General features: G+C 51.9%; 1 protein-coding gene across 1 annotated transcript; it reads right to left on the bottom strand.

The window, feature by feature from the left end:
* Nucleotides 1-101: 101 nt before the first annotated feature.
* ARPC2 (actin related protein 2/3 complex subunit 2) lies at nt 102-19,937 on the bottom strand. Its single transcript, XM_065671573.1, has 10 exons — nt 19,739-19,937; nt 10,214-10,248; nt 9,126-9,238; nt 7,128-7,173; nt 6,373-6,559; nt 5,862-5,955; nt 3,483-3,609; nt 2,004-2,104; nt 1,479-1,579; nt 102-547 (listed from the first exon to the last, which is right to left on the bottom strand). Exons 1-10 carry the CDS (start codon nt 19,810-19,812, stop codon nt 523-525), a joined length of 903 nt encoding a protein of 300 aa, XP_065527645.1. The 5' UTR covers nt 19,813-19,937; the 3' UTR covers nt 102-522.
* Nucleotides 19,938-20,136: the final 199 nt, after the last annotated feature.

Genomic DNA, 20,136 nt, shown 5'->3' with positions numbered 1-20,136 from the left:
TGGCTCTGGGGTACAGTCATTACACAGTAAATAACAGGCCCTTTGCATCTGTGACTTTAAACACGGCCACATACGTTGATGAGCCAAAGCCCAACAGCCCCTTAAGATAGAAAGATCTCCTTTATTAATGAACCCCAACAGTATTTCTTCAGATACAGGAGTTTTGAACTCAAATACTCAGAAGAAAACAAGTTAATATTGCATTATTCTCATAAGAAATACTGCAACTTATCTCTGGTAACATATTGCAAAGCGAAACAGCTTGAAAAGAAAAAAAAAAACATTAAAAAAGAAAAGAAATTAAGTCAATCAAACTGGAATTAAGGTTTTTGTTTCTTGGAACGATCGAGTCCTCGCAAGCACAGCTCGTTTCTGCAGATTACTCCCCAAACTGTCCTACAAACAGACCCCGATTGCTTGAATTCCTTATGAGCCCACACAGGTGCAACATTAAAAGCTACGATTATCAGGTAGCAAGTGCCCCAACCTTCGTCCTCCACGGCAGCCTCAGGGACCCTGGTGTTAACGGGTTGTGAACGTCTTCCCCCTGGAAGGATGCAGAGAAAGGTCAGCACGGCCCCGGTGCTGTTCTGGGTGCCCCAGGGTGGTTTTTGGAGGGGCACAAGCTTGCACTGATCTCTTGGAGCCAGGCAAGCACTGCTGGTTCAGAGCTTGCAGGCATTTGTGGCTGCAGAACCAGGTTACGGGGCTGTGTGGAAGTGTTGGTCTTTGCACAGGGGACAACCCTGCTGCCCTGGATCAGAACTCACAGGGGACATGCCAAGATGCACAGAAGGAGGATACCAAGGGGCTCTGGGATCAGCAGAGGGAAAGGGACCCTGGGGAAATGTGCTCATGCAACTGCTCTCTTCCACTCACTTGTCCTGGGCTGCTTTATTCACAAGAGCGAGCCAGCCAGCCAGCGTGGTGGCCTGGGAGCACTCCTGGCCCCAAGGCCAAGGAGCTGCAGACAGTGGGCACCAGGAACCTGCTCCAGCAACCACAAACCCCTAAGAAGGACCTGGCCGTTGTCCCCACAAGAGCTGGAGCTGCCCCCGGAGCCGATCCCAGAGTCAGCTTTAATACAAGAGGGGAAAAGCCCCATGAATGCCCCCGCGGGCTCAGCGTGGAGGACAATGGAGACACCAGGGCTCGCAGAGCCATGTACAAAAGTTTTCCGCAAAGAACCTCCTGGCCCAGGGTCTGCCACACACCCGGCTCCTGAAAGGACACACGAGGCAGCAAGTGTGATGGAGGTAGTGGAGGGGTCTTGGGAGGCCGACACACCATGATCCGGCCTTTCACCTCAAAGCACCCAGGCAAGCACCTCTCTGTGAAACACCCCCTTTCTCTCTCAGATGGAGCCCCAGCACACCAGCTGCTGGTCTGGCCACCCCCCAGCATCCCAGCCCTCCCCAGGCTGGAGTATGCCACGGTGAGAACAAGCAGACTCCTGGCTGGCAGAGCCTGTTACTCACGTGATTGTTTTCATTTCTTTCTTCTCTGCATCTGGACGGGCACGGTTCAGCACCTTGAGGAAATCCGATGTTTTCGCCCTCATCCGCGTGTGAATATAGGCCTGTGTTTCATTAGGAAAAAAGGGGAACACATCAGGATCCTGTTTTCACAACTGAGATTTCAGGACATGGGGTAGGAGCTCTCTGCTCCTTGTTAGGAAAACACCCAAGTGGGAGGGGAGTCCAGGAGGCAGTAGCTCCCCTGAACAATTACCCTCATTTCTGTTCCCGGAAAGCAAGTAAATCAGGTCCAAAAGGGAAAAGTCCTTGTTCACTGCTAGGGGAAACAAACAGGTATTGTGTGTGCCAAAGAGCAGGGAGAAGGTGATGATGCATTACTTGACATCCCTGCATGACACGGAAGGGCAATGCCAGACCCTAAGTGAGCTCTTAGGGGAGCACCCAGGCCCCATGCTCCTCCCCAGCAGCACCCAGGTTAGACAGGCTGAAGCTACCCTGTATGCCCCAGCTCCATCCCGTCAGTACCTTTGAGCACTTGATGTGATAGTGCAGGTAGTCCCGGAATGTGTGGATCAGGTTTATGGTGTTGTCTCTGGCAGCAGCATTGGTGTGACGGGGGAACAGCACTGAAAGAAGAGGGCAACACAAACTGTTAATGCCTCTTGAGGCTACCAAAGGGCTTCAGGTTCCTCCAGTGCTGGAGGCTTCAGTGAGCTGCTCTGAATAACTATTTTGCTCTCTACAGAGAGCCCTTAACACCAAGATTAAGCAGCACTTGTGATGTTAAACACAGGGCTTAGCAGCACTTTCCCACATCTCCCGCAGCAGCCTGGACACAGCCATTGCCCTCCGGAGGACGCAGACAAGGCCAAGTGCCCAGAGATGACGGCACTGCAGGAAACTGCATGATGCTACTTCAGTACCCAGGAGGAGCAAACGGAAGAGAGAGCTGGGAGGCAGACAAGGAAGGCAGATCCGGTCTGCCCTTGGATCTTGAAATCAGCTGTGGGTCCCTGCCTGGCAGCTTGCCGGCCCTGTAACACTTGGTTACAGCCAGGGCCGGGCTCCTAGCTGGCTCTTCCCACTGGCTGGCGCTGTGCTCAGTGTCCCAGATCCAAGGGCTGAAAGACCTTTTTGTCTGGGTGATGATCTCACCTGGGACTGTCAGATCAGATAACACGGAAATTGCGTCTCAACAAGAATGAGGTTTTGCTCATGTCCTAAACCTGCCGTCAGACAGCCCTCATAGCTGATGAGCTGCTCTAACCTCGAGGCACCATTCCCAGCACAGGAGGGGGGCAGTGCTAGCCTCACCTTCCCCTGCAGTGCTTGTGCTCCACATCTGAGCTCTGAACTGCAGGAATGACAGCCTGTGAGACCCTAACCCTGACCCCCAATTTCCCTGGAAGAGACTTTCCCTGTGAACAGGACAGGGTTTGGTCTCCTCAGCTCAGCCCTAAGCCGTGCTGCCCAGGAGGAGGCGATGACTCTGCTGGCCAGCACCTCTGCAGGCAGGGGAAAGGCTTATCAGAGATGGGACTGTTTGGCCCAGAGCGAACAGGCAGAGCTGGAGAAACAGAACTCACTGCCCTGCTCCTACTCTCATTGCCTTTGCTGATCAAGCACTGCACAGGTACCTACAGCTGGACAAGCAACAAATAAATACACTTGCATGAAACCACCCAAAATAAACCTCCATTTTCCACAGTATCATAGCAGAGCCACCCTTCCCTTGCTCCCAAATGCTGAGCTTATTTCCTAGGCAGACTTTAACAGCTCACTGCCTGCTTCCACACCTTCTCACCCACAGCAGAGCTGAGGTGACCTGACACAGCAAAGGGACACACCGAAGGGGGCAGACAGCACAGAACACAACCCCAGAGTCACTGCAGCTCCAACAACCCATTTGAACACTCAGGGAAGGTGAATCTCTCTTTGCTTTTCATGCAGCAGCAGGAACCTCTCTCCCCCCAAGCGTACCCACGCCTCAGAGCTGCCTCTTACCAAAGGTGATGTAGCCAATATTGTCGCCAACGGCTGCGTCTGTGTCTTTCAGCTCCAAGGGTGGCTCCCTGTGGCTGAAGAGCACCTGTGGGGCTGTGTGACTGGCCCGACGACCCTCCTTGAACTCCTGAGCAAGACAAAGCGAATGTGAGTCCCTCTCAGGCCTTCCAGCTACACACAGAGAAAGCAAATGGGGTTTCTCCAGTCCCACAGGGCACTAAGCAGGAGGTTTCCCAGCTTTCCCTGAATGGGATGAGTCCCCAGCAAAACCAGAACAAACCAAATGGCTGCACCAGGTCTGGGGTGGCTTTCGGCATCTCACTTCCTGCCATGGGTGTTTTGTGGAAGGGACATCTCAGCCTGAGCAAGTGCATGAAACAGCACAGCTCCCGCTGGGAAGTCAACACCATCGGTGCTTCCAGTGAAAGTGGGCAGCACCCATCACTGAACAGGAAATGATGCTCTCAGAAAGGGCCGCAAAGCAAGGGCTCCATTGCACCTCATGTAAAGGTCTGTCTGTCTGAGCAAGCATCTCCCACCAGGAAACTTCGCCTAAGCATTAGCAGACATCCATGGCGTTTGAAGCTTGCGTGCAAAGCCTGCTCCTCCTAACACTCCCCTACACCTTGAAACAATCCTTCCAGGCAGGGAGATGCCTTCCACCAGGGAACCTCTCTGACAGCAGCACAACCCCCACCTCACATGAAATGAACTGGCCCTGCATTTCAGGAACTACATGGGGAAGTCCAGACACCATTCTCCTGCCCCAAGGCAAGGCAGCCTCCCCTCTGCCTCTACAGATCATCGGTCAGCCCCGGCCTCTCCTCCCTGCTGAGCACAGCTCAACACTGGGGAGGACAGCAACATCCGTGCCCCTTTTAGAGAACAGAGTAGTTCACTGGGGTTTCCTTAATGAGCTGCATAGCTTGCACTTCTGCCTGCTCATGTCGGAGAGTGAAATGGTTCAGATGGCTTCACTGGTTAGTTAATGGTCAGATTTTCTCCATGAGAGCCCAGATGAGCAGCCACCATGCCTGACTGGGCTGGGTTATGCAAGAGCAACAGCTGGAGGCAAGGAGCCATTGTGACTCAGAGTGGAAATTCTTGTGGCTGGGCAAGAGCAGGGTTTGCTGTTGTAAAACCAAGAACTTGGGACATGGAGACTCTGGGACAGCCACTGCCTTGAAGCCCTGCCACCTCCCCAGGAGCCTCACAAACCCTGTTTTGTTCACTTCACGCCTCCCTCCCTGTTTTAAAAACTCTGTTCCAGGCTACGGGATATGCTGGTGGGATAAAGCTCAAAGCCAGAGATGTCCTGTCCATAGCAAAGAACAGAGACAGCAGAGCTGTGAGACATGACTCTCACCACAACAGACCCCATTCTAATGACCCCAACACACGTAAACTGGTATCCAGCAGACTGGACCAGTAAGTTACTGTCCGTGAGGCTGTCGACAGCATGGCCTGGCACCCCTGAATGGATGAGCTAAAGCTTCTCTAGCCCTGAACACCCTGCAGGGCCCTTCTCCCCAGCCGTGCCCAGGCAGGAGGCTCCCTGGGTGCTACAGCTAGGTGTGTACGACAAGGTGAGCTAGGTGGGCCAGGGACATGGATCACACCCTGTACCAGCATGCACAAAGCCTTCCCTAGCTGCAAGCAAATGTCTTGATCTCCATAGGCTGCAAGCAGTCACTAAAAGACATGAAAAGAGTTTCCTATGGGCCTCTTAACACTTCCCAGCTAAATGGCAGTTGCAAAGGGTAGCTGAGTTCAGAAGTACCTGGTATTATGACTGATTCAAGCCCACAAACTAAGCAAATCCATAGCTCTGAAAAGCTCAAATTCAGAGCTCATTGCAGCATGTGAGAGCAGCCACGCTGAGCTGGAGCCTCCCTGCAGCATTTGAGCATTAGCAGGAGCAAGCTTTGAGGTGAAGACAACTCTCAGCATCACCCCAGGCATGGCACATCATTGCCTCGCCCCTTCTTCTCCCTCTACATCCTCCCTACCATGCTCAGCTCCTCAGCTGGCTGGCGATCCCTATGCCACAGCTAGCTGCACTACAAGGCCTGAGGGTGGATACGGAAGCATTCACCATGGTGTGTCTCATTCTGTAACACATAATCTTTGGTTGTTCGTACAAGCAAGACCATCAATAATGAAGATGCCAATGCAGGAGCCTGGATTACAAAATACACCACCTATGTCTATTAACATGTTTTTTCCATCACAGTGGAGCCTGGAGCCTTGCAAAGCATTTCTGTACATTAAATTGCCTGTGAGCTCACTTTAGCCTAACATCTGCTTCTTTGGCTGCTGCAAGCATGAAGGCATCTGAATCAAAGACCAGACCCTTTCCCTGTAATTCAGTTTCCATACCTGCATAAACACCTTCCCGATCACCACGTCATCGTCATCCTTAAATACCGTGCTGAACACAACCGTCACACGGTCCTTTTTTGCCTCGACATACCTGCAGGTGGGCAAGAGAGGGGAACCCGGCTGTGAACAGGAGCTAAGCAGAATGAGGAAGCAACCGCGTGATGAGGTTAAGCATATCCAACAACCGTTCACAGGCCTGGCTGCCAAAAATTTCCCCTCCCTCGAGACAGTATTTACAGGGAGCAAAACATTTCTGTTGGGAGCAGTCAGTTCCTCTCCTGCGTGCAGCCACAAGTGCTGCCACTAACAGAGACTTGTGTAACAACTCTGCAGCCCAAGGGATGAGCATTACCCTCACTGGATACTTCTGACAGCCTAGGACAGGCCCTTAACACCCTGCCAAAGTATTTTGGATTTCCTGACTTTCCACCACAACCTACAGTTGTGAGCAGGAGCACAGTGTACCGAAAGCTGTCCAACTCCCGTGCTGCTTGGTTTGAACACTCACATCGTTTCATCGTCCCTGTAGTGGATGACAGCTCTTTTTTCTCCTTCTTTGCCCTCTTCCTGGAATTTGAAATACTTCTCAAAGACTGAAGCAAAGCAGTTGCGCTTCAACATGCCAGCTTGGTGCACGACAGCGTCCTTGTCTGCGGGAAGGTTCTCCAGGTCGTAGAGCAAAGAGACATTGTAACCTGGGGATGGACAACCACTAAACTTAGTAATATCTTAATGAAGCCAGCAGCGTTTTCCAGAGAGAGAGAGACACCTGAAGTCCCACCTTTGCTTTAAGCCCCCACCAAAGCCCCAGGGGTGACTGCTTCCCACTCCAAGCACAGCCAGAAGCCATGCCTGAACTCGGTGTGTGGCCATGGCAACGCTCCTAGGGCTCCTTCCAGAGCTCCCAGATGCACGTGCTGGCTGAACTGCTCCCAAGTTTCTGCAGTGAGTAGGAAGAGATGCTGTCACAGGTAACCATGGTTTTCCTGTGTCTCACAAAGCGTCTCTGAGCAGAACAAACACCCCAACTGTGAGGAACAGAGGCTTCCTGGAGGAGGGCTGCATCAAGAATTACAGCTTGTGCTGCAAGCTGCTTCAGCCCTGCTGTACCTGAGCTACCTTTTAAACTGCCATTCATTGTACAGAGAGCCCGAGATACCAGACTCTTGAAGTGCAGCCTTCATTCGAGCATTTCTGGGGCAATATAAGTCATTTTGGAATTGAGTTCACACACACACAGAGTAAACGTTATTGCAGGGTTACCTGATTCAGGATTTACCAAGTAGTTTCCATAGACTTTCTTCAATACCTAGGAAAAAAATTGCACATTGAGAGCACAAGCTATCAAGAGCTGTGGCCTCCTGCACAGCCCAGGCCATGTTTGGTCTCCGTTCAGAAACATCAAATTACAGCATCTGCCTCCCCTAGTCTAACTGAACTTAGATAAATATTAAGTCATCAGCTTCTAGTACTATTGGCTACTCCTGCTCTAGGCAGAACTCCCTGAGCTCCACTCACAGGGGACACGCTGCAGGACAGAACTCAAAGCTGGAACTTTTTAAAGTTCTTGCCAGTCTTGACCTTGCACGGGGAGGAAAACCCTTTCCATATGCCTCATATATTTAAAGAGCTGTCAGCAGAGCTTGATGCAACAGCTCTGAGGGCTACGACCCTTCTGCCCATTCAAAGGCAGATGCAAAGCACACCCTGTCCCTCTACCCGCAGGAAGGCAAGTTCAGAGCTGGCATCAGGCACAGTGTGATCCCAGTGTGATCAGGCAATCACCTGCCCTGCCTCAGCCTATTGCACGGGACAGATGGGGACGGAGAGGAAGCTGCCAGGCAGCTTGGATGCCTCCCAGGAGTACGGCCGCCTACAGCACAGCAAAAAACCTTTCTTCAAACATCATCACTGCTGAATTCTACATCAATGACAATTTCCGACTGAGCCACAGCTCTGTGTCAATGAGGGGGCCGGGAACAGGAGGTATTCCACACGGAACGTAACAATGCTGTGGCAGAACTGGCCCTCCTGGGATGACACCCACCACCACACCGAGAGGATGCACAGGCTGTGTGCCAGCAGAGAGCCTCTCTCCTCTCAGCAGGGAGCCAGCCTGCCTGCCTGCAGCAGCCCAGGGGGATGACCTCCAGGGAAGCACAGAAAGCAGCAGTTTGCTAACTGGCAATTTAAACATGCAATTTCTATTTAGCCAGCACTCCCAAGGCAGTTCTTCAGGGATCCCCTTTTCCTCTAAAAGCTTGGGAAGTTGCCTTCCACCACCTCCACAATGGCTGCTGGTGCACAGTGGTGTCAGCCACTTGCCCACCACAGTTCTCCTGGGATCACACACCAGACCAACCCTCACTGAACAGCAGTACCTTCCGAAGCAGGCAATGCTGCTCCTCGAAAGCTCTGCACAGAGGAACCAGGAAAGCAGGACACTCAGTCACGTTTATTCTAATGTTTGTAGGCCTTGCAGCAACTCGCAGGAATTAACTTTGGGGTCAGACCACCTCTGGTGTTCCTCACCAGACTCAGGATAAACTCATGGAGCATTCCCTTGTTTTCCTCCCAGAGAAGACACCCAGAGGCAAAACCCTGCTGAAGAGCCTTTGGTGAACCCCCTTTGCTACCATGCGAAGATTTGAAAACTGACTCAGGAACTGAGTCACACTTCCTGCCCCGCCACCCAACCACGGCTCAGAGAGGCTCCTTCTTTCTACCATAAATGGCTTTCTGCAGCCCCGGCCCATTCAACAGGAACTGAACCTGCTGCTTCTCACAGCAGCAGCAAAAAGGGAACCAGTCTGCAGATCAAGGTCTGCACATGCAGAAGAAGCCCATCACTCGCTCTCAAGTGTGGTTAGAGTCAGAAGAGCAGTGCCATGTGTCTCCCGACTGGTCTTGGTGCCTTCCTTTCACTTGCGGGCTCAGCGCATCAGTCAGGGAAAGTATTCCTATACGGTCAGCCCTCACACTTGTTTAGACTTTCAAAATTAATGGCACCTTTTGCCCTTCAGGCTGCAGGTCATATAAGATAATTTCATATTCATGAGAGAGTGCACACACACTCTGCCCTTGTCTTCGAAGCACAGGGCTGCTCCCTTCACCAGCATGAGATGGGAGCACAGATGCTTCTCTATGGGTTAGATAGAGATGCTTCTCTATGGGTTAGACATGAGATCCATCACCACTGCAAGAACACTGCCCATGCTAAGACAGGATCCGCAGGCTCAAGGCCCAGAGATGTTCACTCACCTCATCAGCACCGTGTTCCTGGAGTTCCTTGTAGAATTTCAGAGAAATACTGACCATCACTTTTGTCTTGTCTCCATTGGGGTTTGAAATATGGTAAAGGACTCCATCAAAGTCTATGAAGCAAGCAAGAGAAACATGAGGGAACAGGAACCGGTTCCTATTTCTGAGGAAGGTTTTCTCTGCACATTCTAAGAACTGCATAAAGCAATACTGTTCCCTCCACTCCAGCCCTCACACATACAGCAAGAGAGAAACCCGTAATTAAGGAAAGTGGTACCGTCATGTAGGGAGACCTGCTATCATTCAAAGGGCTGAAACAGTTTTGACACCTGTCCATCACAGAGAGCTTTAGTCTAGTGTCATTTACCATCCCTGACACATCTGCTTGTGATCAGCGCACACAAGATACAAACATACAGAGACAGGAGCCTTCTGGATGGCCAGCACATAAAGTGACTGACATGCCCACCAGGCCAGAGACGCAGTCTGGAGGAGAAAACATCTCTGCCAGCAAAGGCAGCTCAGTGACTGCCTGCTGAGACAGCTTCCACTTCACTGAAGAATGGGTAGGGAGGGCAGGAGGCAGGGAAAGGCAACCCTCCAGCTGCCTTTCCTGTGGAGCTCTGCGGCTTACACAGATTCTTGATAACATAAGCAAAAAATCAGCTGCTGAATGAACACTTGAACTTCCTTGGCACTTCTCATCCTGGAGAGCAAACTTCAGGCACTGAATTCATCTTGTCTGTCACCCCGAGACAGCTTTCTAACAACCCAAACCAAATGATGCTAAAGACCTGATAACAAATAGCATCAAGGGCAGGACTGGAGAACAGGCAAGGTAAAATAGAAGACTGCACAGCAAACAGTTGCCACCACCGAACTCACTGCTGTGGGCAAAGTCCTAGCGGCAGCCAACAAAGCCCCAGCTCTGGGGATGCTGCACGGTGTCCACACCATCTGCTCCTGCACAGCTCTCCTGCCCCTGCAGTGGTGCTGGGTGAGTTTGGGCACACCAGATGTAACCCTGGGCAGACCATTCAAAAGCCAGCCTGTTTTTTCAGAGAAGACAAGAGAGCCACGGAGCTTACCTGCAAATGTTACTTCTACTGCCTCTGGTTTATTTCTAAAAAGCAAAGAAAACAAAGGAGGTAAGTGAGAACTCAGCAGCCTCCAACCTGCAAAGGAAAGAGGATTAATTTCCAATGCCTTTATTTCTCACAAGCAGCTCTACCTGGAAGCCCTTCTATCTCCTGCTGTTCAACTACCAGATAACCTTCAACAAGAGATCCTGGACTTCTCCCCACTCCTGTAAGCACCAGTTTTACTCCAGACGATATAAAACAGTGCTTGAAGCTGGCAGAGATACAGAGCAGACATGATACACGTTTGGGGACAGGCTCTTTAAGTTCCTGCCATTTCATGGAATGGACTCCGAGGCTGAGCTGGCCCCCAGAAATACCCCAGCATGATGCCAGCTACCTCTACAGGGAAAAGTGTCAATCTGGGTTTTCTCTAATTCTGTCCAGTGTGGTCTCTAGGATCCCCAATAATCACAGGATACCTTGTGAGCCAAAGGCACATCACATCTTACACTGTGGGCATGGTGATTTAACATCTTAACAAACCCTATTCGCCAGCTTGTCTGTGATCTGGAGAAAAGCAAGATCCCGTGAAAGATCTAACTGCTTCTGGAAGGTGATTCTGTTGGGACTGGCACAACATAAGTGCTTTGGCAGCTCCAAGGGGACTGGTATTAATAGGTCATTCTCCAACAGGAAGCGATGCAAAGACACCTCCACCGCTGAGAGCAGGGGTGGAATATCAGAACAGGATGAAAATGCCAGTGTGCTACTGGTGTTTCACAGCATCTCTCTGTTTATTCTTCGAATCCTGGTTATTAACAGTGTACAGGCTGCTGTGCTGCCAACAGAAATCCAGCCTCTAAAAGAGGTCATTCACACCTGTCTGAACCAACACACTGAAGTAACACCCCACACAAAAGCCAGTGTGTCAAGGCAGCCTTGTGGTCTCAACTACACTGCCACTGCCCAGAGGCCAACTTCAACCTTTTCTGCCAAAACTTGCTCTGCCCATGCACGTGGTTGCTGCTGGGGACTAGCAGAATGTACATTGAGAAAGATGTATGGGGGAAGCCATGACTCAGTACCCGCTTCCTCTCACCATATTCTGGAAAGGTTTTAATGATTTGGTATTTTTTTACTCCCCAGCACTATTCTTCCATCAGCTTTTCTGCAGACAGCCTCATTCCCCGAGGTCAGGAATGACCACCATGTGCCAAACCACAAGATGCGGACAATGCAGGGAGACCAAGGCACTGAACAGCAATGATCCCAGAACATGCACTGGGTCAGCAACATTTTACTAGGGTGAAAAGGGAGGAATTAACCCCCACCACAGATCCTAAGTGGAAACGATGAGGTGTTGCTGCTTCTTGAAAGTTATTAGCTGTGAAAAGCAACAGCCCTTTTTGTTGGGAGACTCAAGAGCCTCTGTCTTTTGTGCTGCATCACTGAAGATGAAAACCACAGACTTGAAAGAAGCAGTGCGAGTGTACCTGAGGCAGGCCTTTAAGCTTAAGTGCCGTACCAGCTACCTGTGACCTTCTCTTGCTCTCATCTCCTGTTCCCAGCTGGGCCTGAGACAGAGGCTCAAAAGGCTTCATATTTAACTTGGGCTCTTGGAAAGGGGAGCAATTCCCTAAGCTGCACCCAAGCCACTTCTGACTGAGGACTGCTCAGAGCAAAGATGAAAGAAAACCCCACTGATCCCACTTGGTCAGTCGATGCAGACGTGTTCCTCTTTTAGAGCACCACACTCAGACTTGGGAATCAGCTTGGATGGCAGTATAAATCTTTTATAAAAAAAGAAACCTATGTAGGAAGTTTCAAAGATAGCACAGTCAGGCACATGAGAGCCAGGAATATTAAAGAGGACGCATCCCCAAGCCTCTGTTCCGTCTTCTCAAAGCTCCATCATTCAAGCCCTGTTCCACACACACACGTAGCTGACGCCTCCCAGAGCCCCGGCTCCCAGCAAAGCCTCCAAACAGAACACCTCCCTTCTAGAAAGGCAGGGAAGCAACTGACAGCCAGCCCCTGGAGTGCCTAGGAAGGACGATTCCCTGGCTCACACACTGAGTACCCCAGGGAATGACAGGAAGATCGTGCTGGAGACCACATACCCACATACCCAACGACAGTGTGTCTGCAGGAGAGAGCCTTTGTTCTGCACACAAAAGCTTACAGCTAACACAGCCCCATTTTTAAGCCTTTCATTGAGCAAGCATAATTTCTTAGAGAAGTTATTTTAACGCTTATTTCCCAAGTGGCTTGGTTTTTGTGCCTGGGGATGGCATGATATTGAAGGGAGAAGTAGGTAACTGGGCAGAACTCTGGGTGCTGAATATTCACCCACTTCCTGGTACAACCTCAGTGAAGCAAGCACTCAGGTGAGCCACATACAGAGCTCCTTGCAGCCACGCTGGCCCTGCCATCCCCTGCAGGGTGGGCTTTCTACCTCACCTGGCACACACCTGAGTAACTCAGGCCTGTTCTGGCCCAGGGGAGGACAGAGCACAGTATCAGAAGTGTGGCTGGGAATGAAGTAAGCTCTCTAAGCCCTTCACAGTTCAACAGCCTTACAGACCCAAAGTTTAAGTGCTTCTATTTATTTTTCTGGCTCGCCTCACCAGAGCTATTCTGGCTGCTTAAAACATTTCTACAACAGAAAAATCACCCCTTTTGCTGCCTGTATTGTTGCTCCCCCATCAAGAAGCCCCCAGGCAAAAGAGACTGGAGCTCTCACCTCCAGCCTCCCGCAGCTTCCGGACAAGTGACAGCACTGTAGGTCGCTTGCACGTGATCACTTCCCCTCAACCCTCCACCAACCCCATCTTCTGCCAGCAGAAATAGCAGCAGGGGACGTGCCAAACGCCCTGCGAAGCACAGCGTGTCTGCTCCGTGCATAGCCTCCCAGCCACCCTGCTCCTGTGCAGGTGAAGGCTTCATGCAGAGGATGCACAGCAGGCCTGGGACCGGGGCTGCAACACTGCAGGGTGTTACCGTCAGGTTACCGGCATGGTCTCAGAGAGCTATGCCTGGTCTAGCATGCTTCAGTGTCCCCTGCCTCTGTGGTGGCACCCATCCACACCATGGTGAGAATCAGCACAGAGTGATTGTCAGTCCCAGCCATCCCTTTTGTGTTTCAAAGCAGAGCTCTGGGCAGCCAGGAGCTCATCTTGGGGTTCACATCCACCCCGGTTCAAGTCTCCAAGACCCAGACTACTCTCAGAGGATTTCAGACAGCACAGCCCATCTGTTCCTGCGGCAGAGAGCTGCTGTGACCCCTGCAAGCTCCTTACCTACCTGAACCACAGCCTCACCCAGCGATCCTCTCTGTTTGCTGCCCTCTGCCCCACATGGACAATAAAACCAGCTCATACCAGGAATAACCGAGATGGCTCCTCTCTGCACTAAACACCGAAGCCAGATCAGACCTTTCTGCAAAACCCTGCCTGAACTCAGATGCTAAAATGGCAGCTGTTCCGAGCAGCAGCAGCAGTCCATTTTCTGATAACACAAGTCTGAAGTCAAATCCACATCAAATCCCATCTGCCCTGAGCTTGGAACAATAAAAGACCCTGACAGGTTTTACATCTTCTTGCCTGCATTCCTCCTATTCATCTCCAAATGGATCCTACACTCCATCTAGCTAATACAGAGCCAGATCCAAATCAGATTTTTCACCCCAGCAGAACATCCATGAGAAGTCACGATGCCCGTGGAAGGGCGCCAGCGAGCACTTAAGAACAACAGCAAATCTTCTTCTCCTGACAGCATTTCCTCAGTTTTGACTCAGACAACTTCCAAACTTCCCTGCCTCATTCTCAGGCCATGGAGGCTCTTAGCCATATGCTACGAGAAATATAAGACCAGAAGAACAAAGACTGTAATTATACAGAGCCCTCATGTTCTACATTAAACAGACCTAAATGCAAACTTGGCCAACAATCGTACAGAAGCATCTCCCACATCACAGTTAAGGCCTGTACCCAGTAAGGGTGAATGACAATTATTTTAAAAGCTGCAGACAGGCAGATATTCTAATCTCTTGCCCCAGAGGAGGGGAGGGGGAAAGGAAAGGCAGCATTTTCAAAGCTTAAAGCTCCAAGCAGAGCTTTCAGATCAGCGGAGTCGACAGAGTGTGGAGAGAGCAAGCCAGATTCAGTGACAGACTGCAGGCTCCCGCTACAGAAAGGTCACCCCAAGAAAGAAAATTATGAGCAATGTCTAAAATTATCTGAACAGTTCCTCCACCCCGGGCCTGCTCAGCTAACAAAAGCTACTCTGCGTAAGCTGCGGGAGTGTGTGCAATCAAAGAGCTCCCATAGCTCTGGCAGCACACCCACCACGCACTCGAGCGGGAGCCAGGCGATGCCGAGCTGTGTATGGCAGCCCCTACACGTGCCAGCTCTCCCCTCTTGGTCATGACCCCTCTGTGGCCAAGCTTCTCCTCTGCTGTGTGCCCAGAAGCCTGGAGGAGGCTGGCTGGTAGGAAGCAGCACTGGAATTCCCAGTGGACAAAGCACAGGCTAGCCCCGCAGCACAGGTCTCAACGGGTCTGCTTCCAGCCAGGTCTTTGCCCCACACATCTCCATTCCAGATGCAGGCAGGTAGCCCATGGTTCCCTGCTGCAGTGATCTGATGCTGGGGGAGAGCCTTGTTTTGTGCACACCATTCACTGCATTTCTTTAGTACAGCAACCGATTCCCACTTTTCTTTGGTGCAGAGCAGAGGTGACTGCAGCAAGAACCATTCTCGGAGGATAATGCAGAGCAGGCCCCTCTTGGGAACCTGAGATAAAACTGAGGCTGGAGTGATGAGAGAACTACCTGTGGAAGCCTAACACTTTGCAGATCTGGCCTGCTCTTCCCTCCTGTTCCCTGCAATATTGCTCAAAAGTGGAGCACTGCCTAGCTCCAGACAGAGGTGGTTCATGATACACCATTAACACAAAGCCACCTTCCCTGATGGCTGAAGCCAGGTATACTGTGGCAGCACAGGAGCTATGCTCAAACATGCTCAGTCAACACAGACAGCCAAGGTCTGCCGCTGGTGCTGCCCATGCCATGCTGAACCCAAGAGTACCACTTTCTGTTGGCAGCATCACCATAGCACGCCTTGGTGTCAGGCAGATGGGTTTCAGCAGGGGAGGTTGTGCCGGGGCAGATGCATGGCTCCAGGCTAGGCTTGTGAGACTACCGAGCCAGCACCTGCCACTGCTGCTGCAGGAAGGAGATCTGATCCCTGCTCCTCAGCTGCACGATGGTGAGCAGCCTCCACGCAATGAATGGGATGGGGAAACGCATCTGGGCTAAAAATACCCAGTTTTGACTGTTTAATTTTAACCTAGGTCACTTCTCCAATGCTATTTCCCCTGAAGCCACAAAAATGTGGCTGTGTCAGCAAGAAGGATGGAGTGGCAGAGGAGCAACCTCTGTTTTCCATGGGGTTGCTGAGCTTCCCTGAAGTGCTGGAGCCACAGATGGCCACAGCCACTCCTGCAGGATGCTTCTCAATGGTGCCCATCAGGACCCAAAGCTCCTCTACCCTCCCAACATGCCCAAAAGCCTCCAGATGCTCCTCAGCCTCCTCACAATGAACTCACTCCACATGTCACATCACAAAGTTCACACTACCAGGTTTCACCCAGCGCTCAGCCTCTCCGTCTGAAAGGCTCAGCTCTGCAGTCAACGAGCACCAAAGCGACCACAAATGGGAAATACCATCAAGCACACGGATGCAGCTTCAACCCAGCTCTCCAACCAGCACACAGAAACTGCTCTGCACCGGGGAAGGTCAAGCTGCTCTCCTATGCAGTCATGAAGCCCTGCAGATTTGTACCTACCAAGGGCTGTAAAGAAATCAATGATTTGAGATTCTCTTCCTTCCACCCCCATCCAAGGGAAAAGGCACTCTGTTCTCCAGTTATGCAAATTTGTTTTCCTTTGCACAGTGGGTACATACTAAGCAACAGTTTGAGAGAGATGATTAATTTACCAGAGACTTAGGGCAAGCTATGGATAGCTGGAAAACCAAACCCCGTGAACAAAGCCCTGCGCCACACTTCCACTGGGGTCAGTTAAATTAGAGCAGGAGAAAACTGGGCAGTGAATCTGTTTTGGGAGGCAGTTCCTCCCCATGTGTTGAACAGAACGAGTATTCACCAGACACTGAAAGAAATCATCAAAATGTTTTATACTTAAATTGTTTGTTGTTTTTTTGCAGTTAGCAAAAATGATGAGAAACAACATACTCCAATTGGTGGAGCTCATCCCCTCACGTCATGTTCCTATCAGAAATGGGAGAACCCGAGTGTGACTCCAGCTTCTTGTCAAGCCCAGATGAATTAGTCAAAGCTTATGGAACAGTTTATTCTCTTGACACCTACAAAAGCTCATGAGCTGCTTCATTTCAACACACGTGTTTCAGTTACTGACCAGGTATTACCCCACTGCAGCAGTTTGGCGCTCAAAAACTTCAGCAGCAAATTCCTAATTCAAGTAACTTCAACAGGTTCTGGCAGCTTTTGACCTTCATTTTAAAACGTAGTTGGTTTAAGGAAATGGGTTTAAAACAAGAAATCACAGTATTAAATATATAAATAAGAGATGTATTGAAGTCCATTACCTGTCACCACCTTGATGTAAATACCACTGTTCAATGGCAGCTCCCAAGGAGAGACTTCCATGGGTTTTTGCCCACAAAACTAAACTGCATCTGGAATTACCCTCTTTACAGGTGGAAGCTGCCAAGATCCAAGGACCTTGTCAAGGGAGGACTCTTGGACATGAGTCAGGCCCTACCTCAAGTGCTGATCTGTGTGCAGCACTGCCAAGGCACTTTCCACACTGGGAACACCAGAGACAGCTGATGGACCTACATGAAGAGTGGACTTTTATATACAATACAGGACAATAGTGTCATGGGCAGTCACTCCTAAACGTGACCTAGTTCTATCTGATATAGTGACATACAAAGTGTCTCTCACCTGATGGCCCAGGAAAGCCCTGCAGGGAGCCATGTGTGCCTATGGGGAGCAGAAGGGAGTGACACAGCCCAAGTCACACAACAAGTCTTCAGCAAAGGATTTGGAAACAAACCCCACCCTGCCCAACTCCCAGGCTGGTGCTGAAGCCACCAGGCACACCTGGCTCCAAGGCAACAGATAGGGACAAATGCATAGTGCCTTGCATCAGCTCCACTCCTGGTTTAGAGAAAATGATGCAAAACCAGCTCAGAGTGTCCACACTCACTCCTCCCGGTCATGGAACCCCTGAAGGCTCAACCTTGTCCTGACTGTCCTGTGCTGTCCCTTGGGAAAGCCATCACCAAAATAGTGAAATACAGGAAATATCCTCCTGCCTCCAAGTTCAGCACCATGGGAATGACCCCAGAACTGGAGGGAAAAGAAATTTCACATGAATAAACATTCCATAACACTCATTCCCTAAAAGATGTGAAACCAAGAAGAAAAAAAAAATGCACCTCCCTGCACAAGGGTCTCAGACCCTTGTCTCCGCCCTGCACTTGCCTTGACAAGAGGGCCACAGAATGAGCACAAAAGAAAATGCAGAAGTAAATAACTTCCTCTCTTCCAGCAACACACTCAAAGCACAGCACGTATCTAGAAATGACATCTGAAGAAAAGAACATGCCACAGATGAGTAAGAGGCAGAAGCAGAGCACTACAAATTGATCCAGGAACAGTCTGGCTGCCAGGCAAGCATGCCAACGCAAAGTGAGGAGGCTCTGCTGTACAGTGAAAAGGGAACTTCAGGGGCCTGCAGGTTGATCAGAGTGAGCAGCCCCAGCTCTGGTTACACCAAGTCAGGGTTTCAAGATGTTTTTAAACCTGCACACTGCCACCTCCACATTTACACCAACACGGGGACACATGCCCATGCCCCCCCATCCAGCAAGAGGAGTGCTTTGGTATGAACTTGTGATGAGCAAGCTTTTCTGACACACACCATTAACCTCCACACATACAATATTTCCCAGTGGATGCAGCTGCAATACCATAGCTGTTACCCAGGAGCTCTCTCTTCCCAGTTCAGTGCCTGTGCTCTGGGAGAACTTGTTGCATTAAACTATCAGGCTGAAGAAGAAGAAAATGCCTGTGAGCAGCTCAGCTACCCTGCAAGGCAGTGCAGTCTGCAAGGTTATTTTATGAAGCAAGCAGATAAATGATCCCTAAAACAAACAAAAAACCCAACCCTGTGCAACAAGTCCACCGAGAGAGGAAAGCTGAGAAAGCAGCCTCTGTCAAAGTACTGCGCACAAAAAGTGAGACCACTGAAAGCCGCTGGAGAAAAAGGTGACAAAGAAAAAAGCACCTGCCTAGGGGGTCCCTAGAGCTGCACTCTCTGAGGCACCAGGGCTGGCTCCACCCCAGAGGTAACCAGCACCAGGCTTTGCTTCTCTAGGCCTTGTCTCCATACAAAAGTGCCCAGCATTACTCGTGCCAGCAGGCAGTGCAACGAGCCCAGGGGTAGCTCAGCTGCAGATAAGGACATTTATACAAAGGGATGCTATCCATTCTGTGATTCTATGTTCTTCCGGGCTAAGCTGTGCTCAGATGAGCACCTTTACAGCCCCAGTGCAACACCCACAGCAAAATAATCACTAGCTCCCCAGGTACCAAGGTGTCCCAGATGCAGGCACAAATGAGTCCCCCCAGCGCACCCCCTCGAGGCCAGGACACCACTAGGCTGGCACCAGGGTCCATGGCTGACCCGTAGGCCTGCATCTCAGGAAAGCAAAGGACAGCAGGGTAGAATCTGCTCCCCACCCACAAAGCAACAGGCTGAGGCCACAACTCCACACACAGGCTTCCTGCTTCTCAGCTCCCTACACACATTCTGTACCAGCGCTGGCACCACGCTGGGCTGTTCTGATGAAGGCTGCTTTACCCAAAGCAAACATTCCTGACAATCCATCTTCCCTCCCTTCCCAGCTCCGCTCCCTCAGCCCTCCTAACACTGCAGCCTTCAGCTCCCTCTTTCTTCCCAGGACCTCCTCACTGCCCTAGCTCTAACCACCCCATCAAGCCCTGCTCTCCCCTCCAATTCTGCCCATCCCACCTTGCTTCCTCAGCCCCCAGGCCTCCCCTCTGCCCACGATCTGATCAACCCCACGCCCCCCCCTTAGCTACCGTCACTCAGACCACCTTCCTCCAGTGCCCCGGCCCCGCACCCCGTCCCAGCTCTATCCGCCTCTCTCCCAGGTCCGCATCCTACCCTAGTGCCATCCCCCATCATTCCCCAGGCCTCCATCCTGCCCTGTCATCACCCCCCCCGCCCAGCCCCTCCATCCCCGGCCCCATCCTGCCCCGGCGCCCCTCGCCCCGATCAGCCCCATCCTCCGCCGGGCCCCCTCCTACACCGGCACCGCCATCGCCGCCCCCTCTACCCAGGCGCCTGGCACAGCCCTGCCCCCCCAGCCCGCCCCTCCTCCCTCAGGCCCCGTCCCCGTCCCCGCCGCTCCCGTCCCCGCCCCGGTGAGGCCCGGCCCGGCTTCTCTTGTTCCTACCCGGCGGCCGCGCCCTCGAACTTGAGCGTGAGGGTCTCCTCGATGATGCGGTTGTTGACCTCGAGCAGGATCATGTCGGTGCCGGGGAGGGGAGGGGCTCTCAGGGAGCCGAGGCCGGAGGGAGCCGAGCCCGCTGCGCGCACCGGGGACCCGCCCGAGCCTGCGCCACCGCTTCCGCTACCGCGCCCGCGCGTCACGTCCGGCCGCGGCGGGGCCGGCGGGCGGTGGCGCGGGAGCACCCGCCCCTCCGCCTGACGTCACTGGATGCCCCGCCCCCTCGGACGGGGAGCGGGGTACAGCGGGTGACCCCCCCCACATGCGGGGGGGCACGGGAAGAGGGTTCCGCCGGGGGGGGGGGGTGTCCCCAGCTGTGGGGGCAGGAGTATGGGGTGCGCCTG

Source organism: Lathamus discolor, chromosome 3, assembly GCF_037157495.1.
Source record: "Lathamus discolor isolate bLatDis1 chromosome 3, bLatDis1.hap1, whole genome shotgun sequence".
Taxonomy (NCBI): domain Eukaryota; kingdom Metazoa; phylum Chordata; class Aves; order Psittaciformes; family Psittacidae; genus Lathamus; species Lathamus discolor.
The sequence above is the reverse complement of the archived record's forward strand: the minus strand, read 5'-3'. Positions and strand labels throughout refer to the sequence as shown.

What these genes read in the sequence shown, in the direction of transcription:
- ARPC2 (XM_065671573.1), bottom strand. Translation starts at nt 19,812, where the DNA reads ATGATCCTGCTCGAGGTCAACAACCGCATCATCGAGGAGACCCTCACG. An exon ending in TTCGAGGGCGCGGCCGCCGG is followed by an intron (nt 10,249 to 19,738) that starts GTAGGAACAAGA and finishes TTTGCTTTTTAG; the next exon opens with AAATAAACCAGAGGCAGTAG. An exon ending in CTTGGTAAATCCTGAATCAG is followed by an intron (nt 6,560 to 7,127) that starts GTAACCCTGCAA and finishes GTCCATCCCCAG; the next exon opens with GTTACAATGTCTCTTTGCTC.